At 36.8% G+C, this 25,811-nt stretch overlaps 2 protein-coding genes across 2 annotated transcripts in view; one reads left to right on the top strand and one right to left on the bottom strand.

Moving 5' to 3' along the window:
* The window catches only part of MRPL19 (mitochondrial ribosomal protein L19), a 53,348-nt gene extending 49,256 nt beyond the window's left edge, over positions 1 to 4,092 (top strand). Inside the window, exon 7 of the mRNA XM_011975483.1 lies at positions 3,873 to 4,092. The gene's annotated coding sequence lies outside the window, so the exon portion shown is untranslated. The remainder of the gene's footprint in view (positions 1 to 3,872) is intronic.
* GCFC2 (GC-rich sequence DNA-binding factor 2) overlaps positions 1 to 24,655 on the bottom strand; it is a 56,524-nt gene extending 31,869 nt beyond the window's left edge. The window contains exons 1-11 of the mRNA XM_011975484.1: positions 23,841 to 24,655; positions 19,507 to 19,635; positions 15,519 to 15,743; positions 14,513 to 14,610; positions 9,519 to 9,634; positions 7,537 to 7,723; positions 5,284 to 5,407; positions 3,877 to 3,958; positions 3,219 to 3,331; positions 2,258 to 2,457; positions 1,058 to 1,208 (exon numbers count right to left, since the gene is read on the bottom strand). Coding sequence (XP_011830874.1) covers positions 1,058 to 1,208; positions 2,258 to 2,457; positions 3,219 to 3,331; positions 3,877 to 3,958; positions 5,284 to 5,407; positions 7,537 to 7,723; positions 9,519 to 9,634; positions 14,513 to 14,610; positions 15,519 to 15,743; positions 19,507 to 19,635; positions 23,841 to 24,105 — 1,690 coding nt within the window. The 5' untranslated portion in view covers positions 24,106 to 24,655. The remainder of the gene's footprint in view (positions 1 to 1,057; positions 1,209 to 2,257; positions 2,458 to 3,218; positions 3,332 to 3,876; positions 3,959 to 5,283; positions 5,408 to 7,536; positions 7,724 to 9,518; positions 9,635 to 14,512; positions 14,611 to 15,518; positions 15,744 to 19,506; positions 19,636 to 23,840) is intronic.
* Positions 24,656 to 25,811: the final 1,156 nt, after the last annotated feature.

Genomic DNA, 25,811 nt, shown 5'->3' with positions numbered 1-25,811 from the left:
TAAGAGTTTTGCAGTCTTTGCTGTCAAATTTCTTTCTCAGTGACATAATGAAACGGATCCTTATCAAGTGCACAGGTAAAACAAAAGACTTCACGCTAAGGTCTGAAGCACAAGCATTAATGTTAAGTGCTCATAGTTGCTAATGGCAAATGTGAGTGAAATGAAGCAAATTTTTTTTTTTTTTTGAGATGGAGTTTCACTCTTGTCACCCAGGTTGGAGTGCGATGGCACGATCTCACCTCACTGCAACCTCCACCTCCCAGGTTCAAGCAATTCTCCTGCCTCAACCTCCTGAGTATCTGGGATTACAGGTGCCTGCCACCACGCCCGGCTAATTTTTTTGTATTTTTAGTAGAGACGAGGTTTCACCATGTTGGCCAGGCTGGTCTTGAACTCTTGACCTCAGGTGATCCACCCACCTTGGCCTCACAGAGTGCCGGGATTACAGGTGTGAGCCACCACTCCCAGATGAAGCAATGTTTTTTAAAGAAAAGGATAAGAAACATAATTAGAGAAGGCAAAAAAAGGACACATGTAGTACGGATGGAAATATGCTAAAAAATGACTGCAGTGTCACAGAAGCAGCAGGAATGCCACAAACACTAAACTGACTTTAAATACTGAGTGACTGAAGGTAAATAGAAAAGAGAAGGTAAGTGACCTGAATCTTGAGATACTGTAGCACTTGGAAGTCAAAGAGGTGACAACCAGACAGCAAAGACCAGAGAGGTGGGCAGGAAACTAAGAGTGTGGTATTTTGGAAGCCAAGTAAAGACAGTGTTTCCAGGAAGAAAGAAGGGTCAACTGTTGGAACTGCCAGTGATACATCAGATGAGGATTAGAATCAATCTGAGTATTAGCAGTTTGGTAGCCAACCACCTGTACAAACACGTATTTTTTAACCAGCTTACATTTGACAGCTCTTGAGTTTTACTACATATAACATTTCCTTGTGTTTAAAAACTTATGAAAAAACTTTGTGAATATAACAGAAGTTAACAACCTTATATACTCTGTCAGAAAATAATTTAATTTTACCAAGGTTACGAAGCAGTACCTGTAAGTCGGGGAATAATTGTTTTGTTGATGATTGCAGACAAGATTTTTTTATCTGAACTACTTTCCTTCTTTGAATCTTCTACACTGCTATCCATAAATTCTTCTACGGATTTGAACCATGGCATCTCTTTTAAACCTGTGGAATCCAACTTACAAAGAAAACGATAAAAGTTATAAAGAAATCCTTCAACGTTAGTGTATTTTAAAATAGCTTTTGTTTTTTTTTCAATAATCACCAGAGCTTTTCTAAGGATCAGAGGAGACTAATTCCCTGTTTTAACACTAGACCACCAAGGCTAGGCAGGATGGCAGGACAGTATGACTGAGATGTGGTGTCTAAGTAGCATAACAAGAAGCCGCATTTCATGCATTCAATTACACAACAAACACTTAACAACCACCTAGTGTGTGCCAGAGCCTTTAGAGCCTACCACGTGGCAAGTACTCTGCTAGGAGCAAAATATACATTTGTTAGGCACTTGAAACAGCCATGGACTTTGTTTATAAAAAAATTCATCCACTTCAAGCAAAGTTTATTTCTGGCCCCTTCAATTCTCATAAGCATAAATATGTAATTTGTATATGATTTAGTTAAAGGTTCTATTACACAGTAGACAGTTGCTAAGTTCATATTTCTTTTTTTTTCTTTTAGTCAGTCAAATTCACTGAATAGAGTTTATATTTCTTAACTTTGGATCTAAATATCTGCAATTTCTAGCTCCTGAACTAATATTTCTCCCTTTATACTTTTATGAAACATCTTTCCCTTTCTGATTCATCCTGTTTATCCCATAAACCCTTCAAAGGCTTGCATTCCACCTCCTCAATGCAACCCTAAGCAACTCCTCCCAGTATGTCATCTCCAATTCAAGAATTCTTGAAACGAGGCTTTTATAGTTACTTTTTCCAAACCCAACAGTACCTTATACTTTCTGGGAGGATTTTAAATTTAATGTACAAGAAGCTAAAAAAAAATGTATTTGCTTTACTGATGTTAATGATGCTTAGCCTAAAAGTCAAGTGAGAGCCAAGAAAAGAAGAATGTAGCTGAAAGCACACATTTTCTGACTATTGTTCCAAAGCTCTAAATTTCAGCTCCAAATCTAAGGGTAAGGTATTTAATAGCTAACATAATAGTAAGAGAATTTAAGTATACTAATGTAATCAGGATAAATTTTCACATGTGAAGCATAAATACCTTAAGAGGATTCCAGTCAATCAACTGAACTCGTACTAGGGGATTTAAAAGCTTTGGTATGCACAAACTAATGAAAGCTTCATAATAGGAGTCAGGAAACTTTTCTCGCCATTGCTGAAACTTCAACAAAATATTCTGGATGTTACAAAAATCATCATGCACATCTTCAAAAACTTTCTTCTGTTTCTGTAAAATGTCACCTGTAAACAAAATAAGTCTCTTTATGCATTTTAAGTTGTGAACTTTAAGTATGCTTCCTTAAAAACATGGTCATGCCAGACTGTAATCAATTGACCTAAAATTCCGTCCTTTTATATTAACATAAATTTTTATTAAAAAAATCACTTTAGCAACAAAGTAATAATATCAACACTAAAAAAAGCTACCATATATACCCCTGCTATATGCCAGCAGAAATACATTAATCTCATTTTACCATCGTAGCTATCTTCCCTACCATATAGGTATAGTCTACTTATTTACAGACAAAACAACATCAAATTTAGGGAGGACAAGACATTTGTCTAAGACTACACAGAATAAAATCTCCCTTAGAACCCAAATTTATTTAAATCCAGAGCCCAGAATTTTTCAACTATACGCATCTTATCTTCTCACCATGCTAAAAAGTTTCACCAAATTCAAATATTTTAAGTTAAAAATGACAATCTAGAAACTATGTGTGGTAAAGAAATGAAATGAAGATGTTCACTAGTAATAGGAGAAAGTCTAAGAGAAAAAACTATGAAGATACAAGAATACTCACAATGCTCCTTCCTTCATTTTACTCCATTATTCAGAGGTAGGAAGAGAGTCTTACAGAGGAAAAATGTGTTTCATTTTTTCTGAATTTAACCAACTGTTTTATATAGCTTACGTACTTATTAAGGGCAATCACAGCAAAGCGTTTCTCACCATTTCAAAACTCAAACCATGATATATTAGAAACTTGGTAACTAACCTTGGCTTTTTTGGAAGTCAATCATCTCTGCTGAAGGCAGTTCATCATCACTAGATGTCCCTTCCTGATGGTTACAATTCCCAGAAAGCATCCTTGCTTGTCTTCTTTTTGTCCTATATTTTGCAACAAACCAAAAATAAACAAAAAGTAAATAGATCTTGCTGAAAATAAATGCTTAAATTTTTTTTTTACCTCTTGCTGAAAATAAGTAATTTTATCATTTATTTTAAATGGTCAAAAATATATCAGTGCACAATTTTATTAATATTTTTGACATTTTTAGTTTCATTAGTTTGAATTGGTGGTTCTCCATTTGTTTTTTTGTTTTTTCTTGTAAGATATTCCCAATTAGGACATTCCCATGGGCTAACCAGATTCTGAAGAGGGGGTAATTATAATTAGGAACGGTTTCTAGTTACAAGCAATTCCCAGCCTGATAAATGTCATTTTACCCATTCCTTTTAACTGATCCAAATATACCAATCTGTCTTTAAAGCAGTCAAGGATGGTTTTACTAAATTTTGCTTTTATTTTTATTTTCACAAATTAATAATGTATATCAGGTATACCTAATGACATCATGTGGTTAATTACATTTAAGTAGTGAAAAGTACTTGCTCAATGATGCTTTCTTTAAATCTTCACTTTATATAGGTACCTTCGAGATTCAATCTCTTCTAAAATCCACTGAGTTTTTTCATCTACTGCTAAGTTTCCACTTGTGGACATCTCATCTTTGCCTGTTAATAAATGAAATTGACTTCATACTACAAATTCTCAAAAGAAAAAAGTAAAATGCTTTGAAAATAAAGGTAACATCATGAATGTATAAACATATATGCATAAGTAAATACACAAATATGCTTAAATTTTGCAATTAATTATGCAATGAAATTTCAGTGTTAACTCTTTATTGCAATATTAACAGGCATGAGGTTCATTGGCCTAAAAATGTATTTTGGCTGGTGAAAATGTTAACCTAAAAACGTACTTTGGCTGGTGTACTGTTGCTATTGTTGAGAACAGCAGCAAAGCTCTACCAAAAAGTTTCATTTCCTTGTATTCTTTTCCAGTAGTTTTTACCAGTTTTTTTCCATAGCCAAATGCAAGAAATATTGGCTTTATCAATATAGGAGTCCCCCACTTAGAATGTATCCCCTTAGAATGTATTTGCAGGTGATACATTCTAAGAACCCCAGTGGATGCCTGAAACCGCATATAGTACCAAACCCTATTTGTTTTTTCCTCTATATATACACTTATGATAAAGTTTAATTCATAAATTAGGCACAGTAAGAGACTAACAATAGCAATAAAGTAGAACAATGAAAATATACTATAATGTATGTTATAGGAATGCTGGGTATCTCTATCTCAAAATATCTTATCGTACTGTACTCATTCATTTTTGGACCATTGTTGACTGAAACTATGGAAAGCAAAACTGCAGATTAGAGGCACTACTGTATTCTATTCACATTATTTCTAATTTTAATATGTAATACCATTATTTACGATCCATTAAGGGTTGTGTGTTTCACTGAAAGTCACTTTGCCTTTGCATTTACTAGCTACTTGGTTACGGTCTTTCACTATCTCCTGATAGCACCTTAATCAAAGGAAGATATCTCTGAAAGTACAAAATCAATGTGGAAAAAAAAAAAAAGGAGGCATTCATATTTTGTATAATGAAATCTTAAAGATAAATCTGTATTGAAACTCACCAGAACCAATCTGTAAAAGGACTTTGAAACTATGAAGTTAGATTTCTGACAGAGTCTAAAGAATTACGTGAACTTGTCTCAAAACATTCTCTAAAAGGCTATGTACATATTCTGTCTGAAATAGTAAATAATTGGAAGTTATGTTTATTTTTTAGTCTTGGACTTAATTTAAAACATTCTTAAGTCCTATTTCTAAATGCTTTGAGTTTTTGGAAGTTAGTGGGTAAAGGGTTTGTGGGAAAATACATGAAAAACATGTTTATAAAAATAAAAATATTTTTATTCTTCACATAATTTAGCTTAATGAATAATAAATTGTATTGAACAGGAAAAACACTAACGTGATAACTGTTGTAAATACGTTGATTCATGTTTTAATTCATCTTGCCTGCGTTTCATAAAGGTCATAGCTTGTTTTAAAAGGAGTGCATGCATGGATGATTCTATTTCTTGGATGTTGATAATCTGAAATACATATATAAGTAATATTTTGTAGGTCATCGATAATGAAATATATATATACACAAAAGTAATATTTAGAAGATACATAAGCATATTTTTATGCTTAATTCTCAAAGAAACATTCCCAATACTATCACATCTCAAGTATAAAACATTGTGTGCAACAGACCTAGCTGTCAATACTTTTAATATTAAAAATCAGAAAATTGACTGTCTCCTGGAACTGTTATAATTATCAGAGATATACAAACTAACTGGGGGCCAGGTGTGGTAGTTCATGCCTGTTATCCCAGCACTTTGGGAGGTGGGCAGATCACCTGAAGTCAGGAGTTCAAGGCCAGCCTGGCCAACATAGCGAAACTCCTTGTCTACCACTAACAATACAAAAATTAGCCAGGCGCAGCGGTGCCCACCTTCAATCCCAGCTGCTCAGGAGACTGAGGCAGGAGAATCACTTGAACCCTGGAGGTGGAGGTTACAATGAGCTGAGATTGCGCCACTGTACTCCAGCCTCGGCAACAGAGCAAGGCTCTGTCAAAAAAAAAAAAAAAAAAAAAAAAAGAAACCAAATGGGATGGAGTCAGGAACATGCATTAAAGTTTGAGATAGAAGATTTTTTTCTGAGATAGAAGAATAGGAAAAAATGAAGGGTAAAGATGTTTTCACAGGCTGAGGATGTGGAAAGTAGGTGGGGGCACTCAAAGCTGGTAAAATTTGAAAAATTGGGGAATGGAGGAAAACTAACCAGAGACAGGTAACAAAGTTGTGATGTGATACAGAAATGAGACTAGTTGAAATTGAAACGCTTGTATTTTGGGGAGCAACAATTCCTCCTACACCTTTGATACTCCACAGCTGCTGCTATGAATACATTAATGCTCAGGCTGACAAAATTTTAACAGTGTAATTTTTCAAGGAGGAATGAAAAAAGAAAATTACATTGTAATACTTCAGAAAGTAACTACCAAGTGATAGTAGAAGATAGCCAACTTAAAACAACAATTGGGACAAAGCATCCCATTGTTTAGCAACATTTTAATTATAAACAAAAAATAATGTGGGCTGAGGGCAGTGGCTCAGGCCTATAATCCTAGCACTTTGGGAGGCTGAGACAGGTAGATTGCCTGAGCTCAGGAGTTCCAGACCAGCTTGGGCAACATGGCGAAACCCCGTTTCTATTAAAAATACAAAAAATTAGCTGGGTGTGGTGGCGCACGCCTGTAGTCCCAGCTACTTAGGAGGCTGAGGCACAAGAATCGCTTGAACCTAGGAGGCAGACGTTGCAGTGAGCTGAGATCGTGCAACTACACTCCAGCCTGGGTGATAGAGCGAGACTCTGTCCCCCCTCTTCAAAAAAATAAATAAAATAAAAATAACAAAAATAATGTGGAAAGTAGAGTATAATTTATTGTAATGGTTATCTATTTTTAAAAACGGACAACTGAAGGCCCACCCTAATGTAAGAACTTAGTATGCATAAATCAAAAACTAAAAACAAAAATCTCAAAACATCTGAAAGTTGAAAGAAAAACCATTACAAACAAATTCAAAAGACAAAACTGGTAAGTTCACAAGCAGCAGGATAAAGCATTAAAAATTTTTAAGCTATAAAGAATTGTTCATACTCTAACAAAACTAGAAAAGAAAAAAAAAATCTCTACTGATAACCACAAAGATAACAGGGCAAAGACAAGAAACAAATAATTCACAAGAAGAAAACCAGAGTTTGCTTGAGATCAAAATACGATATGTAAAACCAAAATCTATTTATTCCTAATCTAGTAAACTAATAAAACTGGCATAATCTTTCTGGAGGTCAGTTTTGTAATGTTTCACAGGCCTTAAAAATATTTAGACTTAATAATTCATTTTCTTTGACTTCATTTTCAAGGAATTTTCCTTAAACAGATGAAATTGTAACAAAAATTTATATACAAAATTTTATACAGTTACTTATAATAAAATAACTGCAAAAAACTTGAATATCCTACATTAAGAGAATGCTTACTATCATCTTATTTTAAAAACGTGTAGGAAAAATACTACAGAAAAGTATCTAATTGTGAGATTTAGACTTTTCTTAATTGCATAAGGGGTTTTCTGCAGGAAATGATATAAATATTGATATGTACCTTTTCATTAAGGCAGTCAATTAAATTTTCCACATAAATTTTCATGCTTTTATAGAATTTACAATTTAGAGCTTGATTTGATGAACTCTCTAGGTTCTGGATGGTACTCTTTGAGCTTTTGACATCTTGTACATATTTTTCATACTCCCTCAGGTGTGAGCGGTGAGTTTCCTGTAGTAATGTTAATCTAAATAAATAAAATAAAAATTAGTTTATTTTTCAAACTTTTTCAAAAGTAGGAATCTAATGCAAATATTTCCAAAGACCACCAAGGAAACTGACAATCATATAAATCTGGGTATGCAGACTAGATAAGCAAAGAACACCACAATAAAAGTAAACCCTTTAGCACCTGCTTAGGCCAAATACTCTCTCTTCAAGTTTTCACGCATTTGTCATTCAGAATCTTTCTTTGCTTTATATAAAGGACAGTGAGAATTAAGAAATTAATCAAGATTATAATGTATAGTAGGCATTATTAATGAAATATTTTAGTTAAGTAGAATATTTCTGACTATAGCAGTATATTATATTACTTATAACTTGTAAGTAAATATTATGTAGAAAAAGCTAGGTACAGAGCAGGGTACATAATGTGCTTCCTTTCTTGTATAAAAACAGGGGAATATGTAAGTATATATGTGCTTGTAAAGATATACATATAGACCACCTCTGGAAGAAAACATAAGAAAATGGTAGCAATGGTTTCCTCTAGGGAGGGTGGTAATTTACTTTGTTCTGTATATCCTTTCCACTGGTTATTTTATGTCTTAACAATGAGAGTGTATGGTCTTTTTAAAATAAAAAACCTAGTTAACAAAAAATAAAATATAATAAAGTTATCCAGACAAAATAAAATGCTACAATAAATCAATGATCTGCTGCCTCTTTTTTATCCCTCATGCAAGGTTATCTTTGTACTCTAGGGGGCTGGCAAACTACCAGCCCACCCTTTGTTTTTATAAAAAAGTTCTATTGGAACGCAGCCATGCTTATATGTTTACATATTGTCTATGGCTGTTTTCATGCTGTAACATAGAGTTGAGCAGTTACAACAGCAATCATGCAGTCCTTAAAGCCTAAAATATTTACTATCCTGTCTTTTACACAAAAAGGCACTTGCTGACTCCTGTTCTAGATCAAAATGTCCAACAGAGAAATATTTAAGTAAATTATGATATAACAACTATATGGACAAACATGATAGTTTTTTTAAAAAATTAAAGGCTATTTGGTAATATAGAAAAATGCTTATAACCATATTAAATAAAAAAGTAGAATTTTGTATTTACTGATTTTAATCATGTAAAATATGTTACAAAGACTAAAAAGACATTATGGTAGTCACCCCTTAATCATGGGGATAGGTTCCAAGACCCCCAGTGAATGCAAATAATATCAAAGCCTATATATGCTGTTTTTTCCCTATACATACGTAACTATGATAAAGTTTAATTTATATATTACATACAGTATGCCTGCACTCTGGGGCCATTATTAAGTAAAATAAGGGTTACCTGAACACAAGCACTGTGATACTGCAATAGTTGATCTGATAACTGAGATGATTACTACGTGACTAACATGCTGCTGGCTTACAGAGCAAAGAGAAGCTGGACAAAAGGATGATTTTCATTCTGGGCAGGATGAAGCAGGGCAGCTCGAGATGTCATCACACTACTTAGAACAGCATGTAATTTAAAACATATGAATTGTTTATTTCTGGAATTTTCCATTCAATATTTTTGGACTATGGTTTCACCACTGATAACTGAAACCATAGAAGGCAAAAATGCAGATATGGGGGGACTACTGTATACAAAAATGAAATCAATTGTGTTAGTATGATGACACAGGAAATCCTTTTTTTCCCCTATAAGTTTGTTTAATATCAGTACTTAATAATCTAAAAGAATACAGTGCTATATCTCTAGTATTAAATATCTAGGACAAATGTAAATTTCAAAATAAGTATTGCTCACCTAGTATTTAATTGCTTCTTTATAATTTCCAAATTTACTGGTGTAAATGAAATGGAGGTATCAAATTTCTTCACTTTTGAAGATCCACTGCCATGGGAAAGATCTATGTCTCTTTCCTAAAAAAATAAAAATAGATTTTTACAAAACCATTTCATTTACCTTCGAAACATTAACAGCATGAAAAGGGACTGGATGATCCAAGGTCTCTTCAAGCTAAAAAATTCCATGTCTTTGTAATTTTTCATGGTCCCAATAAAATGTTTTTAAATTCAGTTTTAAAATTTAGAAGTTTAAATTCATATTTAAGAAGCAAATTCTAAAAATTACATTTTTTAAAAAGTTTAGTTTTGAAGCTAATTTTGGTTATGGTCTAATGTACTCTCAGAAAGTCATCCAGTTTTTTAAGAAACAACAATCCTTCATGAATATTAACTTGCGGAGCAGACAGACCTGTCTGGCTGACCTAACACCTATTTCCGTGATAGAAGTACCTATTTAACTCCAACTCCATTCTAGTCAATTAAAAGTAGATGGAAGTCTGCTGGAGGATGTGTAGGTAAAGTTTTTACTTTTCTTTAAGACATTCTTTTTTTTTTTGAGACGGAGTCTGGCTCTGTCACCCAGGCTGGAGTGCAGTGGCGCGATCTCAGCTCACTGCAAGCTCCGCCTCCCGGGTTCATGCCATTCTCCTGCCTCAGCCTCTCAAGTAGCTGGGACTGGGACTACAGGCGCCCACCACTACGCTTGGCTAATTTTTTGTACTTTTAGTAGAGACAGGGTTTCACCATGTGTTAGCCAGGATGGTCTCGATCTCCTGACCTCGTGATCTGCCTGCCTCGGCCTCCCACAAAGTGCTGGGATTACAGGCGTGAGCCAATGAGCCCGGCCAAGAAATTCTTATTTGGGTTTTCTGTTCCTTGTAAAGAAATGCACTGCTAACATATATCTTATAAAATGGTATATTTCATATTAGTGTCCCCTGTCTAATTGCAGCTCCTCCACGCTTGAAATGTTCAAAAGATGTTGAAGAACCTCTATTTTACACAAAGACACATGAAGAAAATTGACCAGACATTTAGCCAATTTCACTGGCTTAGCTATTCTTTTTATATTTTCCATGAAGCATCATCTTTTGTCATTTCAATTCTCACCAAGCCTCCCATCCAGCTCTGCGCATACCTACAAAATCTCCAAACACTCTTGATATTTTGCAGTCAATGACCCATTCAAATATCACCAGTTCCGTAAAGGCTTTATCAAACTTACTCATTTACCTTCCCTCCTATAAAACTTGACCACCTACTTGCTCCTTTGTGCCACCTCAGGACCCTGCACAGAGTTCTGTCACAGAACCTGTAGGATTTCACTATAATTGTTTTGTTTAGTTGTCTTCCTTCCTGCAAAGGTTGTACAACGTTGTAAGTGGCCGTAGCAGGCTAATGGTGACCCCATGAAAACATGTTCACATTCATGTTCATGTTCATTATATGGCAAAAGATGTAATTAAGACTTTGAGATGAGGTGCATATCCTGGATTATCCCAATGGAGCCTGAATACAATTACATGTTTCATCCTAAGAGACAGGGAATTTTGGGACACAAGAGAAGAAGCAGATGTGAAGACTGAACAAAGAGAGATGAGGCCACAAGCCAAGGCATGCCAACAGCCACCGGAAACTAGAAGAGTCAAGGAATGGATTCTCTTCTAAGAGTTTCTGGAAAGGGGGGATGCTCTACTGACATTTTGATTCTGGACTTCTGGCCTCCAGATCTGAGAGAGAAGAAACTTCTATTGTTTTAAGCCACCAAGTCTGCAGTAATTTGTTACGGGAGGCACAGGAAACTAATACGGTGGCAAATGGTAGCTTTTCAATAAAGGAATCAGTAAATGTACTCACATTAGCAATAAAAATGCAAATTAAATAAGTGTGAGATTCCATTTTCACCAACTATACTTGCACCTGAAGAGGGCAAGATTATAGTAAAATATTCCCATGATATTGGTGACATTACAGATTGAGCTAAGTTTTCTTTAGAAGGTAATAGAGAAAAATACACTAAGTGCCATAAAAACATTCATCTCTTGATTAGTAATACAGTTCTTGGTAATTATTACAAAGGAATAGTTCAAAAACACACATCTGAACAAAAGAAAGAAGAGGAGGAAAAATAATTAAATATTCACTGATTCTTATTTGTTAATTAAAAAAAAACCAGATTGCAAAGAACCTAAAATGTCCAAAATGAAGAATGGTTAAGAAGATTATGATTCAGTGACTCCAGTGAATATTATGTAGCTAATAAAATCAGTTATTATAACAATGTACAAACAAGAGAAGGTAATTTATAGTATGTCAAGCAAGGAAATCAGAATTCAAAATTACATGCATATTGTGGTTCCCAAACTGTGTGCAAAGGCATCCTAGCAAATTTAAAAGGGTGTAGTGAGACATTTTAAATTTTTTAGGGAAAAACCGTAATACTCAACATCTGTTGGACTACTAGCTCTTAGTTCACAGTTACATTAGAATGTGTTCCATATGGCCAGACATGGTGGCTCATGCCTTTAATTCTAGCACTTTGGGAGGTTGAGGTGAGCAGACTGCCTGAGCGCAGGAGTTTGAGACCAGCCTAGGCAACATGATGAAATCCCATCTCTACTAAAATACAAAAAAATCAGTCAGGCGTGGTGGTGTGTACCTATAGTCCCAGCTACTCAGGAGGCTGAGGCACGAGAATTGCTTGAACCTGGGAAGTGGAGGTTGCAGTGAGCCGAGATCATGCCACTGCACTCCAGCCTAGGTGACAAGGCGAAACTGTCTCATTTAAAAAAGAAAAAAAAAAAAAAGAATGAGTTCCATTCCTTTTGATGAAGTCATATTTGTGGAGCTGGGTTTTGGGACGACGTTATGATAAAAACAAGTATTGTGTGAAGATCAACATGGAAATGAGTGACAGTGTCCAATCTGATTCCCAGGTTTGAAAAGTCATGCAATGCCTAACAGGAACACATATCTCATTAGTAAGGAATTTTGGTTATTTAAAAATAAAATAAAAATGTTTTGCCTTCAAATTATCTGTATTATTTTTTTCCAAATGGTTAGTTCTTAGGACACAAATTGTATAAAATTCGTTGAACTACTTAATAAATAGAATTGTTTGGTACTTCTTTTGGCTTACGAGTATCATGATAAAATTACCAAGACACTAACGGCTCCATGAATGAGAAAGTTTGGGAACCTCTGATGTATACTATGATTGCAATTCTTGACCTCATAGAGCTTATATTCTAGCAGCAGACCCAGAACCCAAATCTAGGACTTTTAACCCCAAGTACAGTACATTTGTTAGGTTTCAAAGCTTACTACTTGCTTAAACTTTACATTCATTCATTCATTTTTAGTGACAGGGTCTCATTCTGTTGCCCAGGCTGGAGTACAGTGGTGTGATCATAGCTCACTGCACCCAGAACTCCTGGGCTCAAGTGATCCTCCCAGCTCAGCCTCCCAAGTTGCTAGGACTATAGGCACGCCCCACCAGGCCTGGCTAGTTTTATTTGTTTTTAGTAGAGCTCAGGTCTCACTGTATTGTTCAGGCTGGTCTCAAACTACTGGGCTGAAGTGATCCTCCCTCCTTGGCCTTCCAAAATGCCGGAATAAGCGGTGTGAGCCACTATGCCTGGACAAATCTGGGCTTTAGTGTTGTTGTTGTTTTTAGTCTTAAATGAGACAGGGTCTCACTCTGTCACCCAGGCTGAAGTGCAGTAGCGTGATCTTGGCTCACTGCAGCTTTGACCTCCTGGGCTCAAGCAGTCCTCCCACCTCAGCCCCCAAGTAGCTAGGACTACAGGTGTGTGCCACCATGCCTGGCTAATTTTTGTATTTTTTGTAGCAGTAGGGTTTTGTCATGTTGCCCAGGCTAGTCTTGAACTCCTGGACTCAAGTGATCCACCTGACTCAGCCTCTTGGGCTTTGGTTTCTAATATAATTTTTAGCGCTTCATAGTGTCCCACCCTACTGTATTGCATGAAGACCCCTATTACTGGATATTTACTTTGTTTACATCTTTTTAAAAATTAAATAAAACACAAAGCTATATTTGTGTATGCAGAAATGTAACAGTTATGTATCATAATATAGGTATAATGTATTTGTGTATAATATTTACCACAGGGTTCACTATAATAAAAAATTATCTGAGAAATCACATAATGAGATTTAATATATAAATGATAATACATCTATTCACTAGATTGCTATGAAATCATTAAGATGTAGTAGAAGTAGATATACCATTGCAGTGAAATGTCTGTTATACTGTGAAGTGAAAAAAACAATTTCCAAAGAGAAAATTGGATATATTTATATTATACAGAACAGGTGTCTAAAAGTAAAGTTTGAGGCCTAAACTTTACTTTTAAGCACCTGTCCAACATAAACTGTCAATTATTATAAAATTAATTATTAAAAAAATAGTACCCTCAAGGTATTTATAATCTAGTGGAAAAATAAGATAATATGTACAGTGTAGTGGGTTGAATGGAGGCCTCCCAAAAGATACATCCATGACTTAATCCCTGGAAAGTGCAAATATGACCTTATTTGGAAAAAGAGTCTTTGTGGTTGTAATTAAGTGAAGGATCTTGGATTATCTGAGTGGGCCCTAAATCTAATGACAAGTATCCCTATGGGAAAAACACACAGCAGAGACATGGAAAAAGCCATGTGAAGACAGAGGCAGAGACAGGAGTTATGTAATCACAAGCCAAGAAATACCTGGAATGACCAGAAGTTGGAAGAGGTAAGGAAGAATCATCTGCTCCCCACAATCCCCCAGGGCCTTTGGAGGAAGCAAGGTGCTACCAACACCTTGACTTCAGATTCTGGCCTCCGCCCTGTGACAAATAAATGTCTGTTCTTTTGAGTCACCAAGTTTGTGGTAATTTGTTATAGCAGCCACAGGAATCTACTATACATGGTATAAACAATGATTACCTCTATGATTTTAACTGCTTTTCTCATTTGTTGTCGTTCCCAAATATCCTGTTTTTCATCTTCCTGACTTTCTTCACTTGTTTCTTCATTTCTACTTACTAGGGGGAAAAAAAGTTCACATGTAAACATTTAGTATTTTTCCATTTTAATTGCAGCAGCCAACATTTTTTGAGCTTATTCTACACAGGCTTAGCACGACTTTACGTGTTATTTATTCTTCACAATAATTCTGGGAAGAAGGCACTATTATTGGCCTCATTCACAAGTGAGGAAACACAGATATTGGGAGGTTAAATAGCTGTCTGAAGACGATGACGAAGCTGGAAGTTGGATCCTGGGATCTGACTCCAGAACCTGCACTCTTACCATACTCTCCCACTCAAAACACTACAGCCCTACATACTTCTCAGTAAAAAAACTGAGAAAGAATGAAATGTTTGGTTTTTCTTATCAAACATCTCTCAATTACTACCTAAGAATCTAAACATTTAAAAGTAAGTTGTAAGGAACTGAGTCTTTTTCCAAAAAAAAAAAAAAGTTACAAAAACCTTGGTAAAATGCATATATTACAAATGAGAAATGTGAAAACAGTCCTTTAAGGCTTAGCATTGTGGGTAGATGAAATTTTTTATTACAGCAGGGAACATTTTAATACATGACATCGAAAATCTCTGTAGATGCTTCCATGTTGAAAAAATACATTTATAAAGGTGACGATTGTTTTCAATGTTTTAAAAATAAGATACTGCATATTTTTTTTAACCTGTTAAAAAAGATCAAGGGGGGTCAGATATTAATAAACATTATTACATACACTCCTTGATAATAACATTTCGATACAGATACATCTTTTAGAGGTCATAATATCATGGACCAAATCAATGTTAAAAACTGTTATAAACACTCTACAATGTGAGACAGCACATTACATTTTTATGGAGATTTTCTCATAATATTATATTCTAATGAAAAATATCCTAATCTTCATATATTGGTATACACATACTTGATTCCTCAGCCATCCTTTGTCTAAATGTTTGAGGTTTTAGGGTAAATGGTATTCTCTTTTCATGGTCATCAGGCTCACTCTCAGGGTCATCTTCACTCTCTCTCTTCATACCAGAGACGGTAGAGGTATGTTCTACATCCAAAGAAATATAGTCATCTTGGGCTCTGGCCAATTCACGTTTTCTGCGGGCTGCCTGAATAAAAGCTGCATCTGGGATCTTAACTGAAGGAAACAAAGAGGAGGACACTAAAAATCAAAGACCAATGTAAGTAAATATTTCTCACATTTAAGAAAAAGAAAAAAGCACCATTTTCCTAAATTATTTGCTATTTTGATATATGAATGTGACTTTAATAAATGGCTCAAAGTCTGTATCAGCAAAGGAAGAAAACTTAATAGAGATTAAATATAATTTAGAAAAATCAACCAAATCTAGAAGTATCAGAAAATATACAGAAACCACTTCATTTTATCTTTTAACTCTCTTACTCATCAGGTACTGCTCACTTTGTTGAGGGGTGGCTATTTCTCATTTCTGGAAGCTCTGAGACTGTCAGCACAGGGATGTGGAGGGGGCTGAGTGTGGTGTTCCCCAATCAGTGAGAGCTACAGAAGTTAGAAGGATCAATGACAGACCAGTCTGACTTACCAAGTAAGAGAGATACTACACTACAATGTTCTCCTTCCCTCCTACCCACACTTACAAGAAATCAGAAACATACTATAAACAGTAACAGAGCAAAGCCAAATTAGCCTCTGCGGTTCTATAGTGAGCCGCACGTGAATAAACATGAGACATTAAGAAGTGTAAAGAAAATAATCAGGTTCATTTACCAGGTGAAAAATTTTAAATGACAACAACTCTTAAGAGAGTCTTATTTTTTTCTTCATATTGTACAGCATAAACATCATTAGTATAAACTCTTCCAATTTAAAACAAGTTTCTTCATGCATGATCTAAGGTGAAATTTATCTTCATTCAGGAAAAAATGGTTTCTTAAGAACAATACTACAGTAAAGAAATGGCAAGAGAAATTTTCACCATTTTAAGCATTTCAAACTACTAAAAAGATGCCAAGCTACTAAGGCTCAAGTGAAATTTTCTAAACTTCCCCAAAAGTTGACCCAAATTCTTTGAGAAATAAACAGAAAAATGTCATGTACTTGGAGATGCGCAAAAGCTCCAATGTTAGATACAAACAAACAAAAAGAGATATATCACAGACCAATATGCTTGACATCAGCCCTAGGGAAAATTAAAAGTCCTTGAGTAAATCATGAAGCAATAAAGTAATCACTAGAAGTCAATAAATATTCATCAAAAACAAGTAATATAAAATCAGATTATTTGCTTTTTTATAGATTAGTATTTACTTATAGACTACTGTCAGGGACATGATGAAGGTCAGGTGTCTCTTCCTCTTCCCAAAGCATTTAAGATTCAAAACCATCACAGCAGGTTATAGTAGCAATTCTCAACCCTGACTACACATCACAGTCACCTAAGAAGCTTGACATACCCAGGCCTCTATACCAGCAATTAAGATGTTGATCTGAGGCAGAGCTGAGCAAAGTATGTTTTTATAGCTCCCTAGAGGATTTTAATGTGCAGGCAGGGTTAAGATAAGACAGTTAGGTTCAAATACTCAAGTGTATGAATATAGACACAGAAATTCTTATTTTGGAAGTGATTTTCCTGCAGATGACTTGGTAGGGTTTAATAAGTAAGTCACAAGCAATGGGACACAGTAGTAAGATATTAGTGCTACATAAAGGTAACCGCTCAAGTGAAAATAAAGAAGTAAAAGTTCAAGGAAGAGAAGAGTATTGCATCTGTCCTGTTTCTGCATATTCAGTACCTAGTTCAAGGGTTCTCACACAGCAGATGCTGAGCAGACAAGGGATGAATCAATAATGTTAGCATATTGTTCAATAATAAACACATCATGTTTTTACAAATTTATAACTTATGAATAATTCTTCACATACATCATCCTATCTAATATACAATCATCTAGGGCTGAGAGGTAAATTATCATCTTCTATTAATAACAAGTAGCCTCTGCTAGAGGGACTATTTCGAGGCAGATATTCCTTCCAAACACAAACAAATGCTTTTCTTCCACATGCCAGCCCTTAAAAGGAACACATTCCTCCATCTTTTCTTCTCCAGCCAGTAAGTCCTTTGAACTTTCAGGTGTTCCTCACAGGACAAGTTTTCAATTTTTAATCAGTGGGGGAGGGGCAATTCACCCTGCTGAACTGTTCTGCACTCCTGTAAGACATTTATCAATCCTTGCCTGTAGGGTACTACGTGCCAGCAACAACTCAACCACTGTAATCATTTAAATAATCCCATACATTTTCAAACACTGCCCTCTCTCCTTAGGTGGGGGCAGTGCTGCCAACACTTCACAACCACTGCCTTATGCTGTTTAATCCACTATCTTCTTTTGTTTGTTTTTGAGATGGAGTCTTGCTCTGTCACCTGGGCTGGAGTGCACTGGCGTGATCTCTGCTCACTGCAACCTCTGCCTCCCAGGTTTAAGCAATTCTTTTGCCTCAGCCCCTTGAATTACAGGTGTGTGCCACGATGCCCGGCTAATTTTTATATTTTTAGTAGAGACAGGGTTTCACCATTTTGGCCAGGCTGGTCTCGAACTCCCGACCTCATGTGATCCAGCCGCCTAGGCCTCCCAAAGTGCTGGGATTACAGATGTGAGCCATCACACCTGGTCTAATCTACCATCTTTTATAGTAGCATTGTTTGGTACAGTAGCCACTAGCCCCATGTGACTATTCAAATACAACTAAAAATTCAATTTCTCAGGCTCACTATAGCCACATTTCAAGAGTTCAATAGCCACTTGTGACCAGTGGCTACCATATGGACAGTGAAGACAGAAAATTTATCCAAACCACAGAAAATTCTACTGAATAGCACTGTATCTAGAATCTAGACAAGGTTTTAACCGTTTACTAGATTTCAGTTCTTCATATTAGCTTAATCACTTAGTATTTCTGTACCTTGCGTACATGGAGAAAAAACAAAATTACAAGGTTACAGAGCTACTGGTTGTTGTTATTTAATAGGCTAATAAAGAAGCACTTATTACTATATTACAAGCGTTATAAAATATATTTTAATAATTTTATTTCACTAAAATGTGTTTCCTTTACAAAGCTATGTATTTTATTTTATTTTCTCAGAAGGGATCTTAGGCTTCTCTAGACTGAAAAAGGACTCCACAGCACAAAACAAGTTATAAACCTCTGTAAGACGCCAGATAAATATTTTTGACTCTGTGGGCCATAGGGTCTTTGACGAAACTTCTCAACTTTGCTACTGCAGTGCAAAAGCACACACAAATAATGAGTAGCTGAAAGACTGTGATTGTGTTTTACTAAAACCTTGTTTACAAAAATAGGTAGTGGGCCAGATTTGCCACCCCTGAACTAGACTGATCTAAGACACAAAAACATTCATGTCACCTGTATCAAATTTTCAGTGGTTCCCTAAGCCCTGTATCATCTGACTCCAACTTGTCCTTCCTGTTTTCTTCTTTTCCTTAAATTCCCAAATACTTTCAGCCAAACAGAGCTATTTTTAGCTTCCTGCACATATCACATACCTTCCCTAGAGTTTCAGATATGCTACATCCTATACCTGAAACATCCTCCCTGAGAAATTCTTACCATCCTTTAGGTATCAGTATCAATCACCCAGCATAGCACAGTGGTTAAGAAGAATACAGGCTCTAGAATAGACTGGGTTTGAATCCTAGCCCTGCTACTTATAAGTTGTCTGACCTGTGCATGTTAAAATGTAATAAAAATGAGCAGTCAATTTTGGCACTCTGACAATCATCCTTAATGACCTACTTGCCCCATATGTCACCAGAGTTTTTAATATGTTATTAATAACTATATCAAAAACACTATATTGAAAATAAAATTCTTAACCAAAATCATACAAATTGCTAACCTGTTGATGAAAGTTCTTTTTCTCCAAGAGAGCTAGAGCTGTCAGAAGACAAACCCTGATCATCCTTACTTTCTGAGGAGTGATGTATTTCATCCTCTTCATCTGTGGACACACCAAGGACTCTGGATTCTAACAGGACATTAAAAAAATATAACAAAAAAGAGTCAAAATAATGTAATTAATAATTGAAATTCTGAACAACACGTGGCATATGTATAATATGGTGTTTTAATCCTACTCCACATATTAAAGTAGACATATTGTTCTTCCTCCAACTTTGTCTTTCTTAAGCAACTGAATGATCTACTAAGTGTACAAAGACCCTATTTGTATTAACTAGGCATCTAATAATATATTTCCAAAAGGATGCAATGAGAAGAGGGAAGGAGGCATTAGAGAAAAAAAAGAGACAAAACTGAAGTAATATTTAGAAAAGTAATGATTGTAAGTAGAAAAGAAAAATATTTAATGTATACTATGTACTAGGCACATTGAAACCTGTTTTACATGACTTATTTAACACTTGTAATTCTATAAAGTAAATACTATTTCTGATGAGTTCACTAAGGATTGGGAGGATAGAGAACACCAACTCAGGAAATGGAGAAGCAGGGCTTTCAATCTAATCCCATCCAACTTCAGAATTTAGGCTCTCTTTATAGCATGCCATATTTCAGTGGCTGGTGGCAAGAAATACTGTAAGGAGCACTTTGGTCAAAACTAAACCATGGCCGGGCGCGGTGGCTCAAGCCTGTAATCCCAGCACTTTGGGAGGCCGAGGCGGGCGGATCACGAGGTCAGGAGATCGAGACCATCCTGGCTAACACGGTGAAACCCCGTCTCTACGCAAAATACAAGAAAATTAGCCGGGCGAGGTGGCGTGTGCCTGTAGTCCCAGCTACTCAGGAGGCTGAGGCAGGAGAATGGCGTGAACCCGGCGGGGTGGAGCTTGCAGTGAGCTGAGATCGCGCCACTGCACTCCAGCCTAGGGCACAGAGCAAGACTCCGTCTCAAAAAAAAAAAAAAAAAAAAACTAAACCATGGGTCTATCTTTTCAATGCATGATTTGGAAAGTCAAACAGTCTGTTAAATTCAATTAATCTGTTAAACAAAGATAACACCAAGATAAAACCCACAGGGGTGTTGTGAAAATTAAATGAACAAAATAAAAGAATTCTTGACATTACTGACAAGAAAGGGTTTGTTAATCCACAATAAATTTGCAATCTTTATGAGTAACCTTAAAACATAAGATTACACAGTACTCATTACTTTTAATTTTCTACCTTAGTTAAAAGACCTACATACAGTTCAAAAAAGGCTGGAGTAAAATCAAAACTTAAAACACTTAAAAAAAATAGCTGCAGCTCACAGCTTTCTTAGATATTGCCATTTATGACAACCCATACCTGTTTCCAAAGTGGATTAACACCAAAACAGTGGGTCTCAAAGCATGGTTTATCAATCCCTGGAGGTCCTTGAGACTCTTTCAGAGTCTATGAAATCAAAACTACTTTCAACACAATAATAACATGTTATTTGTTCTTTTTACCATGTTGACATCTACATAATGAAGTAAAGGCAGTGGTGGGTAAAACTGCTAGATCCTCAGCACGAATGAATCAATTTGTAGTAGCGGTTATGGTATTTTTCACTACCTCACATTGGCAGAAAAAAGCCAGTTGCTCTTAACGAAGTAATTAAAAAATTGTTATTTTATTAAATTTTGACCCTTGAGTACACACGTTTAATTTTCTTTGTGACAAAATCAAAGTATTCATAAGACACTTTTGCTGCATCTTGAAATGCAATGGCTGCCTTAAGGAAAAGCATTTGTGTGACTGAGTTGCAAGCTGAACTAGACATTGTTTTTAAGAAGCATCACCATTTTACCTGAATGACTAACAAACTGGTTATTCAGACATGGCTATCTGACAAATATTTTCTCAAACTTGAGCCCAGTTTTGCCTATCACTTCCAAAATGAGAGATTTCAAGTGAAAATTGAGATTTTGGAAAACGTATATTTTCTACTGTGAACCTAACGGCTTTCCAATGCTTAGACTGATTAATTAGTGGTAATACTGAGTTTTTTTGGTATTGTACAATAAAATGCTCCAACATTTGTAAGACCTGCAAACTCATCTAAAGAATACTTTCCAAATAATGCAAGATGTTACCAATCGTTCATGAGAAAAAGATCCAAAGTATAAAACAGAACAGAGTTTTAATGTAAGAGCACCTCAAATTTAATTTAATCATATGGTTTAAAATTCCATTTGGCAACTTTTTTTTTTTTTTTTTTTTAGATAGAGTCTCACTCTGTCACCCAGGCTAGAGTGCAGTGGCATAATCTCAGCTCACTGCAACCTCAGCCTCCCGGGTTCAAGCGATTCTCCTGCCTCAGCCTTCCGAGTAGCTGGGATTACAGGCACCCACCACTATGCCCAGCTAATTTTTGTATTTTTAGTAGAGATGGGGTTTTGCCATGTTGGCCAGGCTGGGCTCGAACTCCTGATCTCTTGATATGCCTGCCTCGGCCTCCCAAAGTGCTGGGCTTATAGATGTGAGCCACTGCGCCCTGCCCACAACTAACTTTTAAGAAGGGTTAGTTTATTACTTGTTGAGCTTTGTTATACTAAAGCACAACACTCTCAATGATCTAAAAAGGTTATTAAGTACTCGTCTTAACCATGTATCTGTCAGAGGCTGTATTTTCTTCAAATACTTCAACCAAACCAAAAGAGCACAACAAATTAAAAGCAGAAACAGCTATGAGAATTCAGCTGTCTTCTATTAATATTTTGCCAGACATTAAAGAGATCTGCAAATTGAAAACAATGCTACTCTTCCTTTTTTTGTGCAATATTTTTCACAAAAATCTTACTTATCCTTACATGTAATAGATTTTTTAAGTGAATTAATAAATTTTATTTTTAGTATGGTAAATATTGATAGGTATAACCTACTGAAGCAAAAGCTCTTTGGAATCCTTAATCATTTCTAACAGTCTAAAGGAGGTCCAAATCCCAAAAAGTTTGAGAAACACTATTCTAGAAGGCAAGAGAAAAAGTAACTCCTTACTTCAACGTTCATCTACAAAGTTTCACCAGAAAACAAATATAAAAGGTCATGAAAACTTTAGACAAATAGAAGGTCACAAGAAAGACCAAGAAATCACGAAGATCACAAACCTGGAGGACATTATGTTACCTGAAATAAGACAGGCAGAGAGAGACAAACACCACATGACCTCGCATATGTAATCTAAAAAAGTGGAAATCAGAAGTCACAGAAGCAGAGAGTCCAGCAGTGGTTAGCAGGGACTGGGATTGAGAGTGGTTGGGGAGATACTGATCAAAGGGCACAACATTTTAATTAGACAAGACGAATTCTATTTTACAACACGGTGACTAAAGTTAACAACAACGCATTGCATACTTGAAAATTACTGAGAGTAGATATTAAGTGTTCTCATCACAAATAAAGTAAGTACCTAAGGCAATGCAAATGTTAATTAGCTCCATTTAGTCACTGTAGACACATTTCAAACATCATGTTGTATGCCATAAGTATATACAATTTTTACTTCTCAATAAATTAATAAAAATCACTTTAATGAGAATAAAAAATAGTAGGAATATTTTGGATCTCAAGACTAACCAAAAACCGTATTCCTCATTAAGCTACAATTCAAACTCAGAGCAGCACATTTTATGTAAACCACTTTATGCTGCCTTACGAAAGAACTCAAAGGTACTTCAAAATGACACTATATTTAACACCATTACAGGTACAATCTACAGTGACATGAATCTCTATCATGCTTCTTTGTGTTGTATATATTATTTTTAATAGTTGTTGCAAATAACTGGTGAAAAAACAAAACAAGCAAAGGGGAATGTTCCAAAACCTAGATTCTTGTATTATTCTGGCAAAATGTTTTCAAGAAAGATAAGTTGGGCAAGTGTCTAAAAGGTACATATAACTTCTGCCTACTTAATAGTATTTGAAATTATTGAATTCTGTTGTGACAATTTAGGTTCTTCATAAACTTTGTGTTAGTTATAACTGGTGGAGTCATCTGATGGTGAAAACGAAGAGCCTCCCAACTGTACAGGATTGTTTTATCTCCCCCAAGGAGTCCAAAAGGTAGATGCAGGCAGCGGGCGAGTGCTCGAGCTGTTTTCTCGCTCACTACCTACAGGACTTGGACTTAGCACGGCTGATGATCGGCAGCAAGTTACAGAACCCCCGGAGAAAGATCCAGAGACCCCGCGGCCCCTTCCCGCCCTGTGCCGTCACCTCCTTTCTTCCCCGCGTCACCCTGGACACCTGAGCCTTCGTCCGCGCGGGGAGCCGCTTCCTTGGCGCGCCGGGAGCTCGCCCAGACCCGGCCCCGGCCACGAGGGCCCCGAACCCGGTGAGGCCGTCCTGCCACCCGCGCGCGGCCTCCTCCAGAGGGCGGCCCTTCCTCCGCAGAACCTGGGGCCGCAACTTCTCTCGGCACCCCAGGCTCAGCAGGCGACTCCTCGGCGCCATCGCTGTCGCTGGAATCGGCAGCGCGCTGCCGAAAAGTCCTTTTCGGCCTGTGAGCCATGGCCGAGACCGAAGGGCCCGGAGCCCTACGACCCGCTGAACCCCAAGCCAGAGCTTCAGTGCCCGCCCCCAACGCGCGCTCCCGCCTCTCCTGGTCGCCGAGTGCGCGCGCCCGTCCGCCAGCCTTCTACTACCCGCTTCTCTGTCTGCGCCTGCGTGCTTTGCCTTCTTGGCTGTGGTTGGCCGAATTCTGTTCCGGGGTCTGGGTCTGGAGAGGCAAAGCGTTCCTTTTGCCAGTTTAGGTTGCGTGGACTGACATGTAGAGATTTCCACGGCCTCTCTGGGCTGAGTCCCACGGAGAGCAGAACTCACGTGCTCTCCTTGTGAATTAGGCTTTATGCTCTCCGTCCTGGACTGGAGCCAGATCCGTTGTCTTTTATTTTCCGGAGAAAGAGCCCCCTCCAACCAAGATGTAAAACAAACGAAACCCCAATAGTGTGAGGCTCGGGGTAGGAGGAGATGCTTCTGAGAGAAAAACAGTAAAGTCTGTACATAAACAATGCATACAGACTAGCAAAAATCAAACGACTACTCTCAGGCAACAGGACTTCACGAGAAGTCCTGGTTAGTCCTGGTTAAATGCTTTCACCCTTAAGGAAAGTATCTAAAAACAAAAAAAGGCTATTGTCTGAGGCAAATTTGTACAATATTCATTAAGCTCTGTCTACAGAAAGGAAGCCTGCACCATAAATTTTGAGTGATTGATCGTTTTGGTAAAACCTATTGTTATTTGGGTGCCTCTGACTGTCTACATCTAGAGCAATTCATCCAGTTCATTTAATTCATCTTGCTGCAGTTGGTTCCGTGCTCAACGACGTTTCCGCCTCTGCTTTAGAGAACAAAGCTTTCCAAGGGCTTCACAGAAGTGGATATTTTAAGGGATTAAATCTCCAGACTCTCAGCTTTGTTAAATGAAAACCTTAAACAAATTAAACAAAGTTTAATTGAGCAAATCACACGCCCCCTAAACTAGAATAGGTTCAGAGAGGCTTTAAGCGTAGCCAGCCACCTAGTGGAAGATTTATGGATGGAAAAACAAAAGTGAGGTACAGAAAACAGAACTAAATATGTGTTAGAAGGACTCTGTACTTCTATATCTGAGTCCTCGTGGAGGAACGTTAACCTAACAGTGTGAATTCCTAAATTTTGAGACAGTTCTCAACTAATTTAGAAAGTTTATTTTGCCAAGGTTAATGACACACGCCCGTGACACAGCCTCAGGAAGTCCTGATGACATGTGACCAAGGTAGTTGGGGCACAGCTTCGGTTTATACATTTTAGGGAGACATGAGACATCAATCAATATATGTCAGATGTACGTTGGTTCCGTCCAGAAAGGTGGGGACAACTTAAGCAGGGAGGGGGCTTCCAGGTCACAGGAAGGTGAGAGACAAATAATTGCATTATTTTGAATTTCTGATAAGCCTTTCCAAAGAAGACAATCAGAATATGCATCTATCTCAGTGAGCAGAGGGATGACTTTGAATAGATTGAGTGGCAGGTTTTGCCCTGAGCAGTTCCCAGTTTTACTTTTTCCTTTAGCTTAGTAATTTGGGGACCCCCAAATTTTCCTTTCACAATAGGTAGACAAGATTGAAAACCTAAATTAGGTTAACTAGGTCAGTCTTGCCCAATCCCAGCAGCCATACTTAAACCACTGATACACTGCTGAGTGTTCAAACTGTGTTCAAATGAGGCAAACGCCAA

This window comes from Mandrillus leucophaeus, unplaced genomic scaffold (genome assembly GCF_000951045.1).
Source record: "Mandrillus leucophaeus isolate KB7577 unplaced genomic scaffold, Mleu.le_1.0 Scaffold1569, whole genome shotgun sequence".
In the NCBI taxonomy this organism is placed as follows: domain Eukaryota; kingdom Metazoa; phylum Chordata; class Mammalia; order Primates; family Cercopithecidae; genus Mandrillus; species Mandrillus leucophaeus.
Note: the sequence above shows the minus strand (reverse complement) of the source record. Positions and strands in the feature narration are given on the sequence as shown.